At 44.8% G+C, this 19150-nt stretch overlaps 1 protein-coding gene across 1 annotated transcript in view; it reads right to left on the bottom strand.

The window, feature by feature from the left end:
- rad51b (RAD51 paralog B) overlaps positions 1-19150 on the bottom strand; it is a 569504-nt gene that overhangs the window by 540603 nt on the left and 9751 nt on the right. Inside the window, exons 6-7 of the mRNA XM_055640974.1 lie at positions 17947-18066; positions 15799-15982 (exon numbers count right to left, since the gene is read on the bottom strand). Coding sequence (XP_055496949.1) covers positions 15799-15982; positions 17947-18066 — 304 coding nt within the window. The remainder of the gene's footprint in view (positions 1-15798; positions 15983-17946; positions 18067-19150) is intronic.

The following is a 19150-nucleotide window of genomic DNA, read 5'->3' as shown; positions in this document are numbered from 1 at the left end:
ATGCAGTGATCCGTACTGCCCCAACTGTTGGGATTGTTGAGCATATCAAAATTCCGCAAATAATAAGATAAAGGGCCTGTCCCACTTGGGCGACGTAATCCGCGAGTTCTGGTGAGTTTGCCCTCGACTCGTACACGCAGCATGGTCGACACGAGGTCATAGGAGGCCTTCGTAACTCTCCTTCTTGGTCGAGAGTGGTCTCTGCGTACTCGAGGCCTCAGCTAGGTCACGAAGTATTTTTCACTATGTTAAAAAATGCCCGCAAGTAAAAGAAGGTCGCCATGGAAAAAATTGATACTTTTTTTACTCGTAGGTTTAGTCGTCGTAGGTCGTAGTAGGTCGGCATGTTAGTCGTAGGTAATCGAGGGTAGTCGAAGGTGGTCGTAGATAGTGGAAGGTAATCGTAGATAATCTTCATCATAGTCGAAGGGAAGTCGAAGGAGATCAAAGGAGGACGTCTTCACTCTCCACTATTCGGTGTCCAATTTTCCCAAAGTTAGTCGTAGCTAGTTGAAGCTGGTCTTCAACATAGTCGAAGGAGGTTTTCAACATGTCATTTTTTCAAACTCTTCTAAACTCGCCAATTAGGTCGCCCAAGTGGGACTCCCCTTAAATCACTAGATATTCTGTTGTGCAAGATACATCAGCAGCACACCTTCACGTGTACGAGCTGATGTTTCATGTTCAAGATTCAAAGACATTCTTGGAACATCCCTGTGAGCATTGGCTTGTCCTCTTTAGCTTACTGACATTTAAAACATGGTGCTCGTTCACACGAGGAAGCAAAGAGGAAATGAGAAGTGGGATAACATAGAACTAGTGCGAACAGGTAATCAATGATCGGCGTGGGCTTGGTAGACACAAGGCCTGCTTCCTTGCTGTATCATTCAATCAATCAATCAATCATAAGGAGCAGGGATCTCTGGCTCTCAGTAGTGTACAAGCTGTGCGATCCAAGGTCTTCACCTTCAAAAACATTTATCCTCAGGGCCTGCTCGCACACTGGGCAGCAGGGGTGAAATTTATCATCAATGTCTGCCCTCACCAGGAAATAGCTCAGAAGATGTAGAAAGTGGTCCATGTTTTCCATTTGTCTCACAGTGGATCTTCTTTGCCAAGACACTAGCGCTATGTAGCAGGGCGGTTTGGTAATGTGTACCATATGTAAAGCTTATTCTCTCATACACTTCAGTGAACACGTAAATAATGACCAAGAACTTGGCCTCCTAACCTCTGAGTACATAAGTATCTCCTGCAGAGGTGCAGTCTAAGGACAGGGCGGAGTGACCTTAGTTGTGAAATGGAAAAAAGGATTCAAGTTCACTGTTGATCCCATGGACTAACTACACTCCAACAGACAGCTTGTAGGCGAGCAGGAACACCACAGTGAAAATCGTCAAGTCGGAACGATTGGTGCAACAACAATGACAGGTCTTTGGGCTAATGGGCCGAGGAAAGGCAAATCAAGTTTTCTTCAGAAAAATGCAAGGTGTTGCATTTTGTTGCAAACCAGGGCAGTAATTACACAGTAGACAGTAGAGCCCTGGGGAGTGTTGTGGAACAGAGAGACCTGCGGGTGCCAGTACATAGTGCCATAGTGCCAGAGGTAGACAAGGTGGTGAAGGTGGCACCAAGCACGCTACCTTGCATTGGTCAGAGCACTAGAGTTTGAATATCATGGCAAGATGCTGTGTACAGTTCTGGCCACTATAGGAAAGATGTCATTAAACTGGAAAGGGTGCAGAGGGAGTTTACAAGGATATTGCTGGGTCTGGAAGGGTTCAGTTAGAAGAAGAGGCTGAATAGGCTGGGTCTTTTTTCCCCTGACGAGGAAGAGACTGAGGGAGACCTATGTTTATACAATCATAAGGGGCAAAGATAAGGCGAATAGTCACAGTCACTTCCTCAGGGAAGTGAAGTATAAAAATAAGAGGGAATAGGTTTAAGGTGAAAGGGGAAAGATATGAAGTAAGTAAGTAAGTAATTTTTATTTATAAAGCACTTTAAAATCAAATCATGTTGATGCTAAAGTGCTTCACAGAGAAGAAATTAGATTACCATACATCCATATAAAATTTTGAAAAGGGATGCAAGGGGCTGGTTTTACGCTCACAGGGTGGTGCTTACATTGAACAAGCTGCCACAGGAAGTAGTTGAGGTGTGTACATTTACAACATTTAAAAAAGACAGGTACGTTTGATAGGAAAGGCTCAGACAGATATGCAAAATAATGCAGGCAAAATGAGACTTGCCTGGTTAGGCAGCTTAGTCAACATGGATGAGCTGGGCCAAAGAGCGAGTTTCCAGGCAGCATAGCTTTATGATTTGATGTCCTTGATTGACCCCAGTGCACTCTGCAGCAGCATCTCTGGTGGTCCTATCCGTTAGGGGTTCAGCTTGCATGCTGGTAGAACACTGGTACATTTCAGACTTTCCAGCCAACATTCCCAATGAGCTCCTCTGTACTGTTAATGTATCCCCAAAACACAAAATACGCAGAGCCATTCAAGGGATGTTAAAAGCTCACAAGATTTGTAATGGAACCTGATGTTAATCGACTCCTAATCTAATGTTGGTCGGCCGTCCCACTCCCCAACTTCCAGGGGACAAGTAGGTTGTGAACAGACATTCGCAGCTCAACATTCCCACCTAGTGACTGAAATGAGCCACTGCATGAGTAAATCGTCACAAAAAGACGATATATACTTTTGGTGAATATTTGGAGGAGAGATTTTATCAGGTTTTTGTTTTTTTAAATCAAGAATGCAACAAAATGCAAAAGGGGGAAGTTGCTTATTCTTCCTTTAGCTTTTTTTCCGTGAATCTCCACGATTTCTCCCAATGGTGAGGCTGTCAAAAACAACCATCACGTGATCAAGTGAGAAAGCATCTAGTGAGAAAGAGAAAATGCTGCATTTCAGTTGTGTAGTAAGCATAACTACACAATCAGTTTGTCCATGACTAATCATGAGGGGCAAAGATAAAGCAAATAGTCACAGTCACTTCCTCCTGGAAGGGAAGGATAAAAATAGAGGGAGCAGGTTTAAGGTGAAAGTGGAAAGATATAAAAGGATGCAAGCAGCAGGATGTAAGCACATAGGCTGGTGCATACATTGAACAAGCTGCCACAGGAAGTAATTAGTAGAGGTGTGTACAAATATGACATTTAAAAAAGACAGGTATGTGGATAGGAAAGGTTCAGACGGTTATATGCAAAATGATGCAGGCAAAATGGGACTTGCCCGGTTAGGCAATAGACAATAGACAATAGGTGCAGGAGTAGGCCCTTCGGCCCTTCGAGCCAGCACCGCCATTCAATGTGATCATGGCTGATCATCCCCAATCAGTACCCCGTTCCTGCCTTCTCCCCATATCCCTGACTCCGCTATCGTTAAGAGCCCTATCTAGTTCTCTCTTGAAAGTATCAAGAGAACCGGCCTCCACCGCCCTCTGAGGCAGAGAATTTCACAGACTCACAACTCTCTGTGTGAAAAAGTGTTTCCTCGGCTCCGTTCTAAATGGCTTACCCCTTATTCTTAAACTGTGGCCCCTGGTTCTGGACTCCCCCAACATTGGGAACACGTTTCTGCCTCTAGCGTGTCCAAGCCTTTAACAATCTTATATGTTTCAATAAGATCCCCTCTCATCCTTCTAAACTCCAGAGTGTACGAGCCCAGCCGCTCCATTCTCTCAGTATATGACAGTCCCGCCATCCCGAGAATTAACCTTGTAAACCTACGCTGCACTCCCTCAATAGCAACTTGGTCAGAGTGGATGTACTCTTCCTCTTGCCCTCTTGGTTGCCCTCTTCCTCTTCAGGGAAAAAAAGACGAGGCCTATTCAGCCTCTCCTTATAAGTTAAGCCTTCCAGACACTGCAATATCCTTGTAAACTCCCTCTGCACCCTTTCCAGTGTAATTACATCTTTCTTATAATGGTCAGCACTATTAATAATAATACACTTTATTGTCATTGTAAATACATACAACGAAATTTCAGGCGATCTGCCCGAGCGGAGCTCCAACGTAACAGATAAATAATAACGACAATGGAAACAACAAAAACGGCAAGTACTGCACACAGTACTCCAAGGGAGGCTGTGACAACATCTTGCCATGAAATCCAAACTCTAGTACTCAATATTCTAACTATGGACAAACTCAATGCCCCGGAAGAGAAATAGACAATGGATGTCTAAATGAGGCAAATATAGAAATCCAACAAGATACAAAGCAAAGTGGGAGAAAACAATACAAGCTCAGAATGTGAGCAAAATGCCAGAGGCAGAAAAATAGTTCCAGGTAGAAATAGAGATAGCAGTTTATAATGAGTGTCACGGATATTACTCTCCTATCCTTTTTCCTTTCCTCCAAATGCTAAGCAATGATGTGTAGAATCAAAATAGCCACAAAATGCTGGAGTAACTCAGCAGGTCAGACAGCATCTCTGGTGAAAAGGAATAGGTGATGTTTCAAGGTCGAGATCCTTCTTCAGACTGCGAGTCAGGGGAAAGGGAAACGAGAGATACAGATGGTGATGTGGACATCTTCGGTTTCAACCAGCACCTGCAGTTCCTTCCTGCACAATGTATAGATTCATGCATGCTGCATCTCACATCATTAATGTAGAGAAACACAAGAATGTTATAGCCATATAATCTGCTCCAGGCTCTGGAATAAGTTTGATCTTGGGGTAAAGGTGCCACTCAATGAAGAATTATGCAAAACCTTTCACAGAATCCTCCCAGGTCTAAGCCGTGGTCTGCGCAAGATCAAAACAGTGACTGGAATTGCAAAATCCACCACAGGGCCTCAGAGGAGAAATATTGATTCAACAAATTGTCCTGTTGCACACTGGTGCCCTGTCGCACATCTGGAAAATGTTTGCAATATGAAGAACCCCCCCCCCCCCCCCGACCCCCCACTGCTTTCCTCCGAATTGCATGAATGAAAGAGTGGAAGGATTCCCAGGTACATCAGCAGTCTGGCAGGTTAGTGATGTTTTCAGTTGTACCCTCGAGATCAGTATGAAGTAGTGGAAGGAGTCAGAGGTTGATTAAACATCTGGCAGGCTGCGATGTTGTCATCCTACACTGCTGCAACCACTGATTATGAGTTTCACTGTAGAGCTAGAGATCCAATCACTACTTGCCAAGATGTCAAAGCAGGTTTGAATCATTTAACTTTACATTCAATTGGACCTTGCTCATTACTAGCATTGATTTTGATTTAATTGATAAACACCAATAACTGCCAGAAGTTTGTTGAAAAATCGAGTTATTTTAGTTTAGTTTAGAGATACAGCGCGGAAACAGGCCCTTAGCCTACACTACACCAGGGATAATTTACACTTATATCAAGCCAACTAACCTACAAACCAATATGTCTTTGGAGTGTGGGAGGAAACCGAAGATCTCGGTGAAAACCCACGCAGTCATGGGGAGACTGTACAATCACCCATAGTTGGGATCGAACCCGGGTCTCCGGCGCTGCAAGCGTGGAAAGGCAGCAACTCTACCGCTGCGCCACCGTGCTGCCCTTCAATATTTCCATCAATAAAATCTGTCATTTATAAATGGTAAGCATGCTGAATCTGCATTTTGTTATGGATTGGAGTCAAGCAATCCCTCTTCAGAGATTGCAGTACAAAACTACGGAGTAAAAAAGAGACCATACAGTCAAAAGTGATAGGAGCAGAATTAAGCCATTCAGCCCATCAAGCCTGCTCCGCCATTCAATCATGGCTGATCTATTTCTCCCTCCTAACCACATACGCCTGCCTTCTCCCCATAATCCTTGACACCCGTACTAATCAAGAATCTATCTACCTTTGCCTTAAATATATCCACTGACTCTGCCTCCAGGGCCTTCTGTGGCAAAGAATTCCACAGATTTACATAAGAAATTCCTCCTCATCTCCTTATGGGAGCAAAATAAATCAAATATTATCCCAGTTACAGATTTTGCCCAAGTCACTGATTATTAAGGATTTCACTTCAGAGACCGTGTCGAGCTGAGATTTTGCAGACGTTAGTGTTCAGCCAAGCAGTTAACACGCACGATAAATAAAAAACAAAAATAATTCCAAGTGACATTTTTAGTGTTCATGTACATTCCCTCAACTCTTGCTCAAGTTCAATAAAGCAAGATTTTCGATAAAAATCACTTCTTCATTAACAATCATGGTTAGTCTGAATGTGGCAATGGTCCCCACATGTATTCTTCATGAGGGAAAGTACAAACTGCAATACAACTCCACCACCAAGCTTGTAGAACTACTGCGTAAACATATCACACAGACCAGTCTATCCAGAGATAGAGAAACATGCTGGAGAAACTCAGTGGGTGAGGCAGCATCTATGGAGTGAAGGAAATAGGCAACGTTTCGGGCCGAAACCGAAGACAATCTATCCAGAGATGCTGCCTGCCCCGCTGAGTTTCTCCAGCATCTTTTGTCTATCTTCGGTGTAAACCAGAATCTGCAGTTCCCTCCTCCACAGCACACCACCGCTGTTTCTTTCATTCTCTTGCATTCAGAGAGGTTGAAGCATCTTAGTGGTTATAATTTGTTCAAAATTGTCAACTTTTTCTCCAATACGGCGGAAAGCCAAAACCACACTCAACCAAAAAAAAAATTAAAGCACAATCAGTGTGAAATCAGCATGTCCTGACTTCACACTGCAACAAAATATGTATTTAGCTCTTCTTTAACACAGCTGCAGAGCTGTCCAAGTCTTGGCCTAACAGATGTAGTGGCGACCAGCACAAACCAGGAGTCTAATTTGGCCATTGCAAGATCAGCAACAATAATTTAAAACAAAATGCAGGTAAAAATGTCGGGAGTCATGTACTGATCAACAATCATGATAGAGGCTTAAATTGGAAGCAAACTCAGGACCAAAGCATCATCAGTGATTGATTACAACAGAAGATACTGTCTGAAATTCTCCCAGCCATTACTGGATTCATGAAAACCCTGGACTCTGTCCTTCAACAGACCCAATAAAGAGATAAGAGTTCACGACAAGGACCCCTTAAAGAACCATGCATCCCTCCAGTGGAGTTGTTTTTGTTTCAGCTCAGTTCAAGCATGAACAGGGCCAACATTCATTACCCAGATGCAACTATCCCAAGTACAAGGAATAGCAAGTCTGCTGGAATGTTGAGTAAAACACAATCTGCTGGAGCATCTCAGAGGGTTAGGCAGCATCGTGGAGGTAGAAGGATAATCAGATTTTCAGGTTCAAGGGTTCAGCCGAAAATGTCAACTATCCCTCTGCCATCACAGATTTGCCTGACCTGCTGAGTCTCTCTAGCAGTTTGGTTTTTGATGCCATTATCATCAGGTGTAGCCTTGGGCCACTCTCTTGCATTGTCACTGTTGAAAGTACATTAATGCTCTCGAGGCCCAACTTGCCCACACCGGCCAACATGTCCCAGCTACACTAGTCCCACCTGCCTGCGTTTGGCCCAAATCCCTCCAAACCTGTCCTATCCATGTACCTATATAACTGTTTCTTAAACTTTGTGATAGTACCTGCCTCAACTACCTCCTCTGGCAACTCGTTCCATACACCCGCCACCCTTCTGTGAAAAAGTTACCCCTCAGATTCTTGTTAAATCTTATCCCCTCCATCTTAAACCTATGTGCTCTGGTCAATTCCCCTACTCTGGGCAAGAGACTGTGTGTCTAGATGCTGTATTGCTCTCATGATTTTGTACAGCTCTACAAGATCACCTCATGATTTTTGTACACCTCCTGCGCTCCAAGCAATAGAGACCCAACCTAACTAACTTCTCCCTAAAGCTCACACCCTCGAGTCTTGGCAACATCCTCGTAAATCTTCTCGGCACCCTTTCCAGCTTGACAACATCTTTCCTATAACATGGTGCCCAGAACTGAACACAATACTCTAAATGTGGCCTCACCAACGTCTTATATAACTGCAATATGACCTCCCAACTTCTATACTCAATACTCTGACTGATGAAGGCCAACGTGCCAAAAGCCTTTTTGACCACCCTATCGACCTGCGACTCCACCTTCAAGGAACTATGTACCTGTACTCCTAGATCCCTCTGCTCTATAGCACCTCTCAGAGCTCTACCATTCCATGGTGGGAATTGTGCAGTTATTTGTGCGGTTGCATTGCATTGCAATTGGTCATGAACTGTGTGGGGTCGTATTGCCAAAAACAGGAAGTCCTGCCCTCACAATGCTTTAACATCTGGACAACTTGCACATCCCAGGTCAACCCAGCATACGAGTTTGGAAGGGGCTGCTAAAGATGCCTTGGCAAATGGTTAGAACACACCACATCTGTTTTGCCAACGATGGAAATGGTGGTTGTTTGCACAGATGTGGGTGCTCTAATCAATTTGTTTATTATTGACATGTGTTATAGGTTCAGTTGCTTGCATAATTGCCCAAGTCAGAAAATCATAGGTTCAATCTCCTTTTCAGAATCTTGACACAAAATCCAACCAACATTCTAATTCATCGTGTATTTACATTGTAATACAGTAAACCCTCGTTATAACGGACATGTGGGGAGGAGAGGAATAGTGTCCATTGTTGCCGATTGTCCACTATAACCGAGTAAGGAGACATCTCCCAAGGTGGAGTCTGTTGGTGACTCTGGGAGAGGAGGGGGAGAGGCCGAGCGGGCAGAGGGACAGGAGGAGGAGACGACGGAGGTGGCGGTGGAGTGCTCAAAGTGACAGGAGGAAGGGGAAGGGGCAGTGATGGAGCAGACAAAGTGAAGGAAGCAGCAGCAGCTGGCGAGAGGGAAGGCAGCCCCATGGAGTACCCATGGAGTACCCATGGAGCTACAACATGAGCCGCAATAACAGCCGTGTCAACCAGTGGGTGAAGAAGGGCCTTGCGAACTAGGGGGGGCATCGGATGCTGGGGACTGTAAGCAGAGAGGCGTTGCAAGCAGATCCCTCCACGTTGGCAGATCCCTCCACTGTAGCCAAAATCTGTTATAAAAGGGGCCCGTTAAAACAAGGTTAAAACAAGCTACATTTATATCTGTGCCACGATTGCACCCATTCTCAACAACAGACAGGTATGTCTATAGAGACATGGAAAATAGGTGCCGGAGTAGGCCATTCGGCCCTTCGAGCCAGCACCGTCATTCAATATGATCATAGCTTAGCATCCTGCTTTTTCCCCATATCTCTTGATTCCGTCAGCCCTAAGTGCTAAGTCTAACTCTCTTGAAAACATCCAGTGAATTGGCCTCCACTGCCTTCTGTGGCAGAGAATTCCACAGATTCGCAACTCTCTGGGTGAAAAGGTTTTTCCTCATCTCAGCCCTAAATGGCCTACCCCTATTCTTACACTGTGACCCCTGGTTCTGGACTTCCTCCAACATCGGGTACATGTTTTCTGCATCTAGCCTGTCCAATCCTTTAAGAATAGATGCATGTCAGCTTGCCTCAGTGAACAACATGCCAACCTGAGAGAACCTGGTTTCAAATTCCCTTCGAGGATATCAGCCGTACTTCCTCAGCTGTAGTGCTGACGAAGAACTACAGAGCCAGAGGTGCCTCCTTTCAGTTGAACGCAGACCTAGTCTGCTCTCTCTGATCATGAAACAAAATTCTGTTGGCACTGGCAAGAGCATTCTTTAAAATCCCCAGCCATTATTTATCGCTCATTCAACATAATTAAAACTGATTTATCTGGTAAGTTGTCTTCCAATTTGTTGTGCACAAACTGGCTGCCGCACACCCTATTCAAATGTAAAACGCTGCATTGGCTGCAGCACATTCTGAGGCATTCTCGGTTCATGGGAAATGCTACAGAAATGCAAGTCTTCCATTCCTCAATGCATTCTGCTTTCCAGAAGCTTGCAAAGAAGCGGGGTTATTGTGAGATTTGTCTGTGAAACAGCTGCAACTTCTTGGTTTGCCGGGGCTTTTCCACAGGTAGGTCACTGCTGCTCATTGTTTTGTTCCAGCAGGCTGAATCTGGGTAGATTTTACCAATGAAAATCCAAGGGGAGAAATGCAAGAAAATAAATCACGGTGGCCCAGCGGTAGAAATACTGCCTCACAGCGCCGGAGACCCAGGTTCATTCCTGACCACGGGTGCTGTCTGTATGGAGTTTGTACGTGCCCCCCGTGACTGCCTGGGTCTTCTCCGAGATCTTCGGTTTCCTCCCACACTACAAAGACGTACAGGTTTGTAGGTTAGTTGGCTAGGGTTTGTATACTTGGTATAAGTGTGAATTGTCCCTAGTGCGTGCTGGCTTGTGTTAATGTGTGGAGATCGCTGGTCGGTGTGGACTCGGTGCGCTGAAGGTCCGTATCGCAAAACTAAACCAGCACCCCTGCTTCAACTTGGACTCAGTTTTCAAAGTTTCAAGTTGAAAAATAAACAAAAGTTGTAAATGCTTGTAAAGGGCCCTGCCGTTCACAGATGTAAGCCATCACTCAGCCATAATTTCAGGGAGGATCATTAAGGTTATTGGGCCTACCTTTGCTCTAGACTAACTTTTGTGAAGTGATACAATCTTCTGTCTCCCGTCCCCATCATAAATTATATGAAAAATATAAACAAGGTTTTGAGGAAAAAATATTCCAACCCTGGAGCCAAGAAATCACTATTTAGAAACATAGAAATTAGGTGCAGGAGTAGGCCATTCGGCCCTTCGAGCCTGCACGGCCATTCAATATGATCATGGCTGATCATCCAACTCAGTATCCCGTACCTGCCTTCTCTCCATACCCCCTGATCCCCTTAGCCACAAGGGCCACATCTAACTCCCTCTTAAATATAGCCAATGAACTGGCCTCAACTACCCTCTGTGGCAGAGAGTTCCAGAGATTCACCCACTCTCTGTGTGAAAAAAGTTCTTCTCATCTCGGTTTTAAAGGATTTCCCCCTTATCCTTTCCCCATTTACTGCTGTCTCAGGCATGGGGACTTCATCTGAACTGCAGATGATGTTCTAAACATTTGTTGCTTTATCTCTTCTATGAGATTTCTTAAAATCTAGCTTCCACCAAAGCTTTGCTCAGAACCTCATGTTGTCTTGCTTTGCTTAGTGTCAACTTCTTTGTGTTGCTTCTTGGGATGATGAAATGGGTTTATTAAGGAGAGATATTGGTGTCAATCCACTAACTTAATTTTCCATGCTGTCCAGAGAAAGGTGCAGAACACTTTCCCGTTGATACAAATTGGTTGCCCACAAAGCAAGTCTATTATACTTTATCACGATTCTCTTTATTCTATCCACATAAATATTGAAAATTGCAAGAACTGGTTCTTTGGAGTCCCTTTTATTTCTTACACAAAGCCAATTCCAGTCACCTTCCAGTAGTTTGCAAGATGGTGTCAGCTCAAGATGGTGTACGAGTTGGAATCGGTTCTATTCCCATGACCCAACTTCTCCTTGTCCTCCAAGAAATACCCTGTGAAATACCTGCAGCAAAATCCCAAGGGATTACCTGCCATCAATCACAGAACATGCTACCTGGGGAGTAGCTCAGGTGACTACCATAGGTGCCTTTAAGGCGGCAGTGGGCAACACCTAGTTTGCAGGGAGGGCAAAAACACTCGAGAGCCAGACATGCTAACACAGAAATCCTCAACTTTGAGGTCATTCACACCTTTACACCAACTATGCCATGATGTCCAGGGAATCCAAGGTGAGCTGGATTAATTGGATTCAAAATCTGCTGAAAGAAGGAGTCAAAGGTTAGTTATGGACAGTTGATATTATGATTGGAGGCCTGTGACCAGTGGAGTGGTGCCGGAGTTGGTGTTAGGTCCACTGCTGTTTGTTTTATGCTTTAACACGTTGGATGACAAGGTAATTAACATTATTAGTATATCAATAGTGCCTTTTATTGTTGCATATGTTAATTGTTAACCCAATTAGATTATTTTCCTTACAAACGGTCCAGTATAGAATATCAACATACCCCTGATCTCCGATTAGCAAGTGTGCAGGAATATTCTACTGAGCCGCTTGCTGGATGTGTCTTGTTTTTACGCCATGTTCAAAGTGCATGCACTAGTTCTTACAAGCGGTGCCTGAACCAGGCAAGTCCCAGGCTGTTGCTGGCCTCCAGCCATCTCCTTCTTTGGATTTCGCGTCCCTCTCCACACCCTTCCTTTGTTCCCCGGGGTGCCTCCAGCAGCCAAACACAAGGGCATGGTAAGCTAAACCACGGAGCCCTCTCCTCTCCGACCGGCCCCGCTCCTTGCCCGGACGTCGCTAGCTCAATATTCCTAACCTCTGACCTCTGGCGGACGAGCAGGGGCCGGCACAGCAGCTTCCCCCTTCCAGGCCGGTGGTCCGCTGGGCCCAAAGGACAGGGGGGGCCAGCTCGACGACTTCTTCCCGAAGACCACGATCCGTCAAGTCTTCCTTCCGTATGGCCATGCTGGAGCGGCCTCCCTGAGGCTACAATCCGCTGGACCTTCAGTGCAACCATGTAGACCAGCTCGGTGGGCTCAGCGTTAAGCCACAGACCTTAAGTTCGGCCCACTGGACCGGCTCGATGTGCTGTCCCCCAAAGCCGCGATCTCCGGCCCTGAATCCAGCCACGGGGACCCACTGCCTGGCTTCTCAAAGGCCACAGCCTTCTGGGAGCGACTGCCTCCCGCAGCCTCCTGGGGGCGCCATATTTACAGATGTCACCAAAATTGGTGGTAGAGTAGACAATGAAGAAGGATATCTAAGTTCGCAGCAAGATCTAGCTCAGTTAAAAATGTGGGACAAGAAATAGCAGATGGGCTTTAACTCTGACAAGTGCGAGGTGTTGCATCTTGATATGTTAAAATCATACAGAATGGTGGAGGGTGGTGGGGCCAACAGCAGCATCGAGAGATCAGACCGACCACTATAACACCAACACAGTGCCACCCCCAGGACAACAGGCCTTTATGGCCAAGTTAACACTCTATTTATATTATTATGAACTTCGACACTTGAAGGATGCAAGATGGCGCCAGAAATGTGGCAACTCTTGTGTACTCCCTCAGTGCAATCAACTATTCTTACACTCTGGTACTTCAATATGATTGCGCTTACGGAAGAATTGTAGGCAAAAAAATGAATTTCACTGCACCTAGGTACATGTGATCAATCAAGTGCCATTGAACAAGACTGAAACAGTAAATGGTAGAGCTCTAGAGATTGTTACACAGTACAAAGATCTGGAAGTACAAATGCATGGTTCATAAGTTCTAGGAGAAGAATCAGGCCATTGGGCTCTTCAAGTCTACTCTGACATTCAATCATGGTTGATCTATCTTTCCTTCTTGACCCCATTCTCCTGCCTTCTCTCCATAACCCCGACAAATCAAGAATTTGTCAATCTCCACCTTAAAAATATCCATTGGTGGCCTTCACAGCCTTTGGTGGCAATGAATTCCACCGACCCACCACCCTCTGACTGAAGAAATCCCTTGTTTAAGAAAGAACTGCAGATGCTGGAAAAATCGAAGGTAGACAAAAATGCTCGGAGAAACTCAGCAGGTGAGGCAACATCTTTCGAGAGAAGGAATAGACGACATTTTGGGTCGAGACCATTCTTCGGACTAAAGAAATCCCTTTCTCCTTTCTAAAGGTACATCCTTTTATTCTGAGCCTATGGTCTCTAGTGGTCTGGGTCTTCATGGCCTTAAAGTTCCAAATTACCCCTCCAAAGAATGAGCATAGAGAGCGTATAGGTCTCGGGTTTGGGTTTATGCCAGAATGTAACTGCCTATCTCATCATTGCTCCGTGCAGATAGGAGAGTGTCAAGAGAGATCATCTCGCTGCCCACCCGGGACAGCCAGACCTAACTGTGGCGTAGGCTGTATGTTTTTGCATTGCAGTTTTAAATATGCAAGATATGTACATGAGAGAAAAAAACGAAAGTATAAATTATACATGCATGAATACCGAATACACTCATTGGGCCGAATGCTTAAGGGCCTGTCCCACTTTCACGACCTAATTCACAACCTTTTTTACTCGTGGACCATCTTTCATCAGGCTAGAAAAACGCCCCGACCTACTTGATGCCACGAGTACCTACGACTAACATCACGACCTACCTACGACCTTGTGACGACCATGCTGCGAGTACGAGTCAAGGGCAAACTCGGCAGAGGTCGTGAATTAGGTCGTGAAAGTGGGACCAGCCCTTAAGCGAGAGCTATAAATGCTATGCTGAAACAGAAGCATCTTTTGGTGTAACACTGCGCAGTGTGACCCCCGTCCCCTTCATACTTCAAATGACCTCAGCTTTGTCAGGTCTCCAGAACGTCCCAGAGTCAAATGGTGTATTTGAAGAAAACGAATCACTTTCAAGCTACTTTGCAGTTCTGCTTTCTTGCCGCCATGACAAGTATGGAACAATTTTCCGGACAATTTAAAAAATAATTTTTTAAATCAAGCAATGATGAGTAACTGGGCAATGTGATCAATTTGCTGATGTTTAAAAGGCACTCCTTTGCAGGAATGGACTTGGTGGGTTTTTTATGCACACCTTACAAACGTGGTGATTTTTCCATTTTCCCCACATATTGTAGCCAAATTTGTAGCTGGGTCACAGAGCAGAGGTCTTCAGCCAGGATGTTGTTATGCCTTCTGCCTAATGAAATCGACTAGATCACTAACTTCATCAGTAATCCCACCAGTCCTGTGCAATATGGTTTTAGAAGATACTAGACCAAGTGCAGACCCATTGGGTCTGCTCCCCCAATGGTGTGATCCCCCAACCCAATATTCCACCATGCACCCGTCTCCTCCAATGGAACTGAAGCCGTTCTCAAAAGTAAGATTCCAGCACTGCCCTGCCTCTTTAAAAAAAATCCCTGCCTGCTGCAGCAGTGAAAAGTTCAGTGTTCCTGTCTTGCAACTTTGTTTCGAAGTGTGTTGGAAGCTGAGGAAGGAGCAGCCATCAACGAATCGAAAGGCAGGAAGGGATCCGTACTGCAGGCGGACTGATTTGAGTTTTATATATATACTAGACCAAGTGCAGACCCGTTGGGTCTGCTCCCCCAATGGTGTGATCCCCCAACCCAATACTCCACCATGCACCCGTCTCCTCCAATGGAACTGAAGCCGTTCTCAAAAGTAAGATTCCACCACTGCCCTGCCTCTTTAAAAAAAAACCCTGCCTGCTGCAGCAGTGAAAAGTTCAGTGTTCCTGTCTTGCAACATTGTTTCAAAGTGTGTTGGAAGCTGAGGAAGGAGCAGCCGTCAACGAATCGAAAGGCAGGAAGGGATCCGTACTGCAGGCGGACTGATTTGAGTTTTATAGATAGATTAGATAGATAGATAGATAGATAGATAGATAGATAGATAGATAGATAGATAGATAGATGCTTTCTCAACTCATTAAAAGAAGTTCCCCAACTTATGGTGCATCGCCAACATCCAGAGCGTGTAACGTCATCCTTACTACCACTATTTTAGAAGACTCATGTCATTATCGTACACTTCTCTGATCGTATACACATTAGAGGCCCAAGTAGAACAAATCCTTGACCTAAACAATAGCTTTCTAATATTAACCCCGCAGCAAGAGTTAAATATCAAAATCTTATGAATAATATGAGAAGCTGCAAATGAAAAATAGGGCATGGTTTAAGATAAACAATAAGGTGACAATACTTCTGAACTGGTCAAGTGTGAAAATCCAGGGAGGAAGTCATCATTAGCACTTTGTAAACCAAGAGTCAAAGGACAACCATCAGCTCACACAACGAACATGACAAGCCCAATATGCATTTGTTTTACTCAATCCAAACAATCATTTTGTTTACTGAGAAGAGGCCAAGGCTTACCGGAATGGAGAACTCTTCTGCCAAATACTTCAGTGTGGCAGCTTCACTTGACAGCAGGTTACTGCGCTTCGCTAGATTACCCTCAAGTCGTGGGTCAAATTCTTTTCGAACAACCGATGCAACAGAGTCCACGACAATCAGCTTCACCCCTTTCGAGATAACGTCATCTTCCAAAGATTCAACTCTGGGTGTTAGAGAAAGAGAAGGGGAAGAGGTAAAAACAACCACATAATTCCTGTAATGGTCTGAAGTGGAAGGTGGTGCTAGTTCCTGGGTTGTCCTACTTTGAGCCCCCCCCCAAAAAAAAATAATTAAATCAACGTTCTTTGGGAATTTAGAAGAATAAAGAGTTTTCTCACAGAGACACACAAGATCCTGAAGGGGCAGGACAGAGTAGACATCAAGATATTTCCACAAGTGGGAGATATTCAAACAACATTGTGCACAGAAATGTCAGTTCTGTCCAAGCTAACGAATCACTTAATTGACTCTGCCCCCCCAGGTTTACACTATCGAGCCAAAGGAAACATCCTCAGTATCTGTTTCAGGCTTATTAAGTATTCTACCTCTCACTCTCCTCCTGTGGAAAGTATGGCAATGTTATTCACTTCATCAATACAAGACAAGCTTTCTTACAAGCACCCATGTGTTTTCCCTCACAATTTAAGGGCCTGTCCCACTTTCACAACCTAATTCATGACCTTTTTCACTCGTGGACATTTTTCATCAGGCTAGAAAAACACCCCGACCTACTTGATGCCACGAGTACCTACGACTAGCATCACGGCCTGCTATGACCTACCCACGACCTCCTACGACCTCGTGACGACCATGCTGCGAGTGTGAGTCAGGGGTAAACTTAGCAGAGGTCGTGAATTAGGTCGTGAAATTGGAACCGGCCCTTAACTCTCCCATCCATCTCTGTAGCATCAATAAATCTGGTTACATTCATTGCCTTAATCCGAGTCATTGATATAGATTGAAACAAGTGCCCAGGTGGCACTCCACACATTACAGCTCGTCAATCTGAATGATTCATGTCAGTGAATTGGCTAATTATTAATGCTGCTCTATTCCACAAACTCTGTAACTTTTCATGGCCCCCTTAACTTTTTGGAAAGCCCAAAACATGATAGATCAGCCATGACTGAATGGCGGATTTGACTAGATGGGCTGAATGGCCAAAATTCTGCCTCTATCACTTTTGACCTTATGACGCTGCCAGTTGTCCTAAAACAACAGTCCGAATTCAATCCACCAGCATAACCCCACAAACAGGAGCAAGAAGCTTGCTATCATCAATTATCATTGGCGGTAAGCAATTTCAGGCTCAAGCTCTTGAATTACTTCCTTAAAACTTGCTCCCACCCCACCCCACCCCAAGCCCCTTGTCCTTTAAGATGGTGCTGAAAGCTAAGTTTTGGACCATATATTTTTTCACCTGCCCTGACATCCCTTTGTTAGGCTCACGCCTAAATCGTATTTAATAATCAATGGTGGCGCAGCGATAGAGTTGCTGCCTTACAGTGCTGGAGACTCGGGTTTGATCCTGCTACGAGTCTGTCTGTGTGGAGTTTGTACGTTCTCCCCGTGACCTGCGAGGGTTTTCTCCGTTTTCCTCCCACACTCCAAAGGCGTACAGGGCTGTAGATCAATTAACTTGCTATTATCGTGAATTATCCCTAGTGTGTAGGATAGTGTTATTTTAGTTTAAACATCGACAATCCCAGCACATTAACAATACCCTACACACACACCAAGGCCAATTTTATATTTATACCTAGTCAATGAACCTACAAACCTGTACGTCTTTGAAGAGTGGGAGGAAACTGAAGATGTCGGTCAGTGTACGGAGATCGTTGGTCGGCACGGACTTGGTGGCCCGAATCGCCTGTTTCCATGCTGTATCTCTAAAGAAACTAAAATCACTCCCGATTGCTAGAAAATTGCAAGTTGTTTTTATTGTCATAATGTGAAAACTAGTCAAAAGCAAGAGAAAGATGAAATAAATTATTTACTTAGTTGCATCGCGTTACAAGATGTGAATTTGTGCAAAATAATACAAATGCAGTTCTCTTCTCTTCCATTCAAGTTAATAATACAAAGAAAAGCAGAACAGAAGTGGAGAACAAAAGTGAAATAATTTACCTTTTCAGCACATCCAAGCAGGTGAGTTCACGGTACAGGTAAATTTTATTGGTCATTCTGATCAGCTCCTGTTCTGTGCAAAAGTAATCAGGGAAGCGGCATCTTGCTATTTCTACCAGCCTGTAACAAAAGCAGGGTTAGAAAATGCATACAGGCAACTGTTACAGTGGTTCACAAATCATAATGGGCCCAAGTACATACTTGAGCAGTCAAAGAACTCTCTCAGATGCATGCTCCTCGACGTAACCTACCACTGGTCTCAGCAATGAAAATTGAAGACCTTCACATACAAAACTAGTACCTAATAAATGTACCAAAATATACAGCAGGATCACACAAACAACAAGAAGAAAACTTGTCAGTGCATCAGTTTTGACATTGCTGATTGGAGGGGGAAAGAATGGAGACAATGTGCCGTAACTCCCTTCTACTTTCCCAGAGAATTATTTGGAATAGGTCATGGAAAAAGGTGGTTTAATATCTTGTCAGAAGGGCATAAACAACAGGGCAAAATACTCAAAATGTGGCGCCACCCATATCATGTACAACTGTAACGTCCTCACAACTTCCATACTAAATACGCTGACTGATGAAGTTGAATGTGCTGAAGGCCTTCTTGCCCACCCTATCTATCTGGGGTGCCATTTTCAAGAAGCTATGTACTTGCGCTCCTTTGCTCTAGAACACTTCCCAGAGCCCTGCCATTCACTGTGTCGGCAGTGGAAGCATCATAAAATGCCACCAAGAGACGAGTTTACAGGGGAATGATGCACCAGACACCGAACTGCCTGCAAGGTATAGTTGCAATCGTCTATCACATCAACTTAACTACACTCCTTGCAGGAAGGACATGGGGTACAATGATGAAGATAAGGTGATATTGTAGATGAGGCTCTCACCAGGGTCTCTTCTATACCCCGTAACTCTGCTCTCACTCCCCATCCCCCCCACTCGTAACAAAGGCAGAGTCCCCCTTGTCCTCGCCTTCCACCCGACCAGCCGTCACATACAACAGGTAATCCTCTGACATTTTCGCCATCTCCAACGGGACCCCACCACTGGCCACTTCTCCAATTTCAGGTAGTCCTTGCTTTCTCCCTCTTTAACCTCCCCTTCCCAGCTCTCCCACAGCCCACTGTCTCCACCTCTTCCTTTCTTCTGCCCCCCCCCCCCCACATCTGTCTGAAGAAGGGCCTCGACCCGA

The sequence above is a fragment of the Leucoraja erinacea genome, chromosome 9, assembly GCF_028641065.1.
Source record: "Leucoraja erinacea ecotype New England chromosome 9, Leri_hhj_1, whole genome shotgun sequence".
Lineage (NCBI taxonomy): Eukaryota > Metazoa > Chordata > Chondrichthyes > Rajiformes > Rajidae > Leucoraja > Leucoraja erinaceus.
The sequence above is the reverse complement of the archived record's forward strand: the minus strand, read 5'-3'. Positions and strand labels throughout refer to the sequence as shown.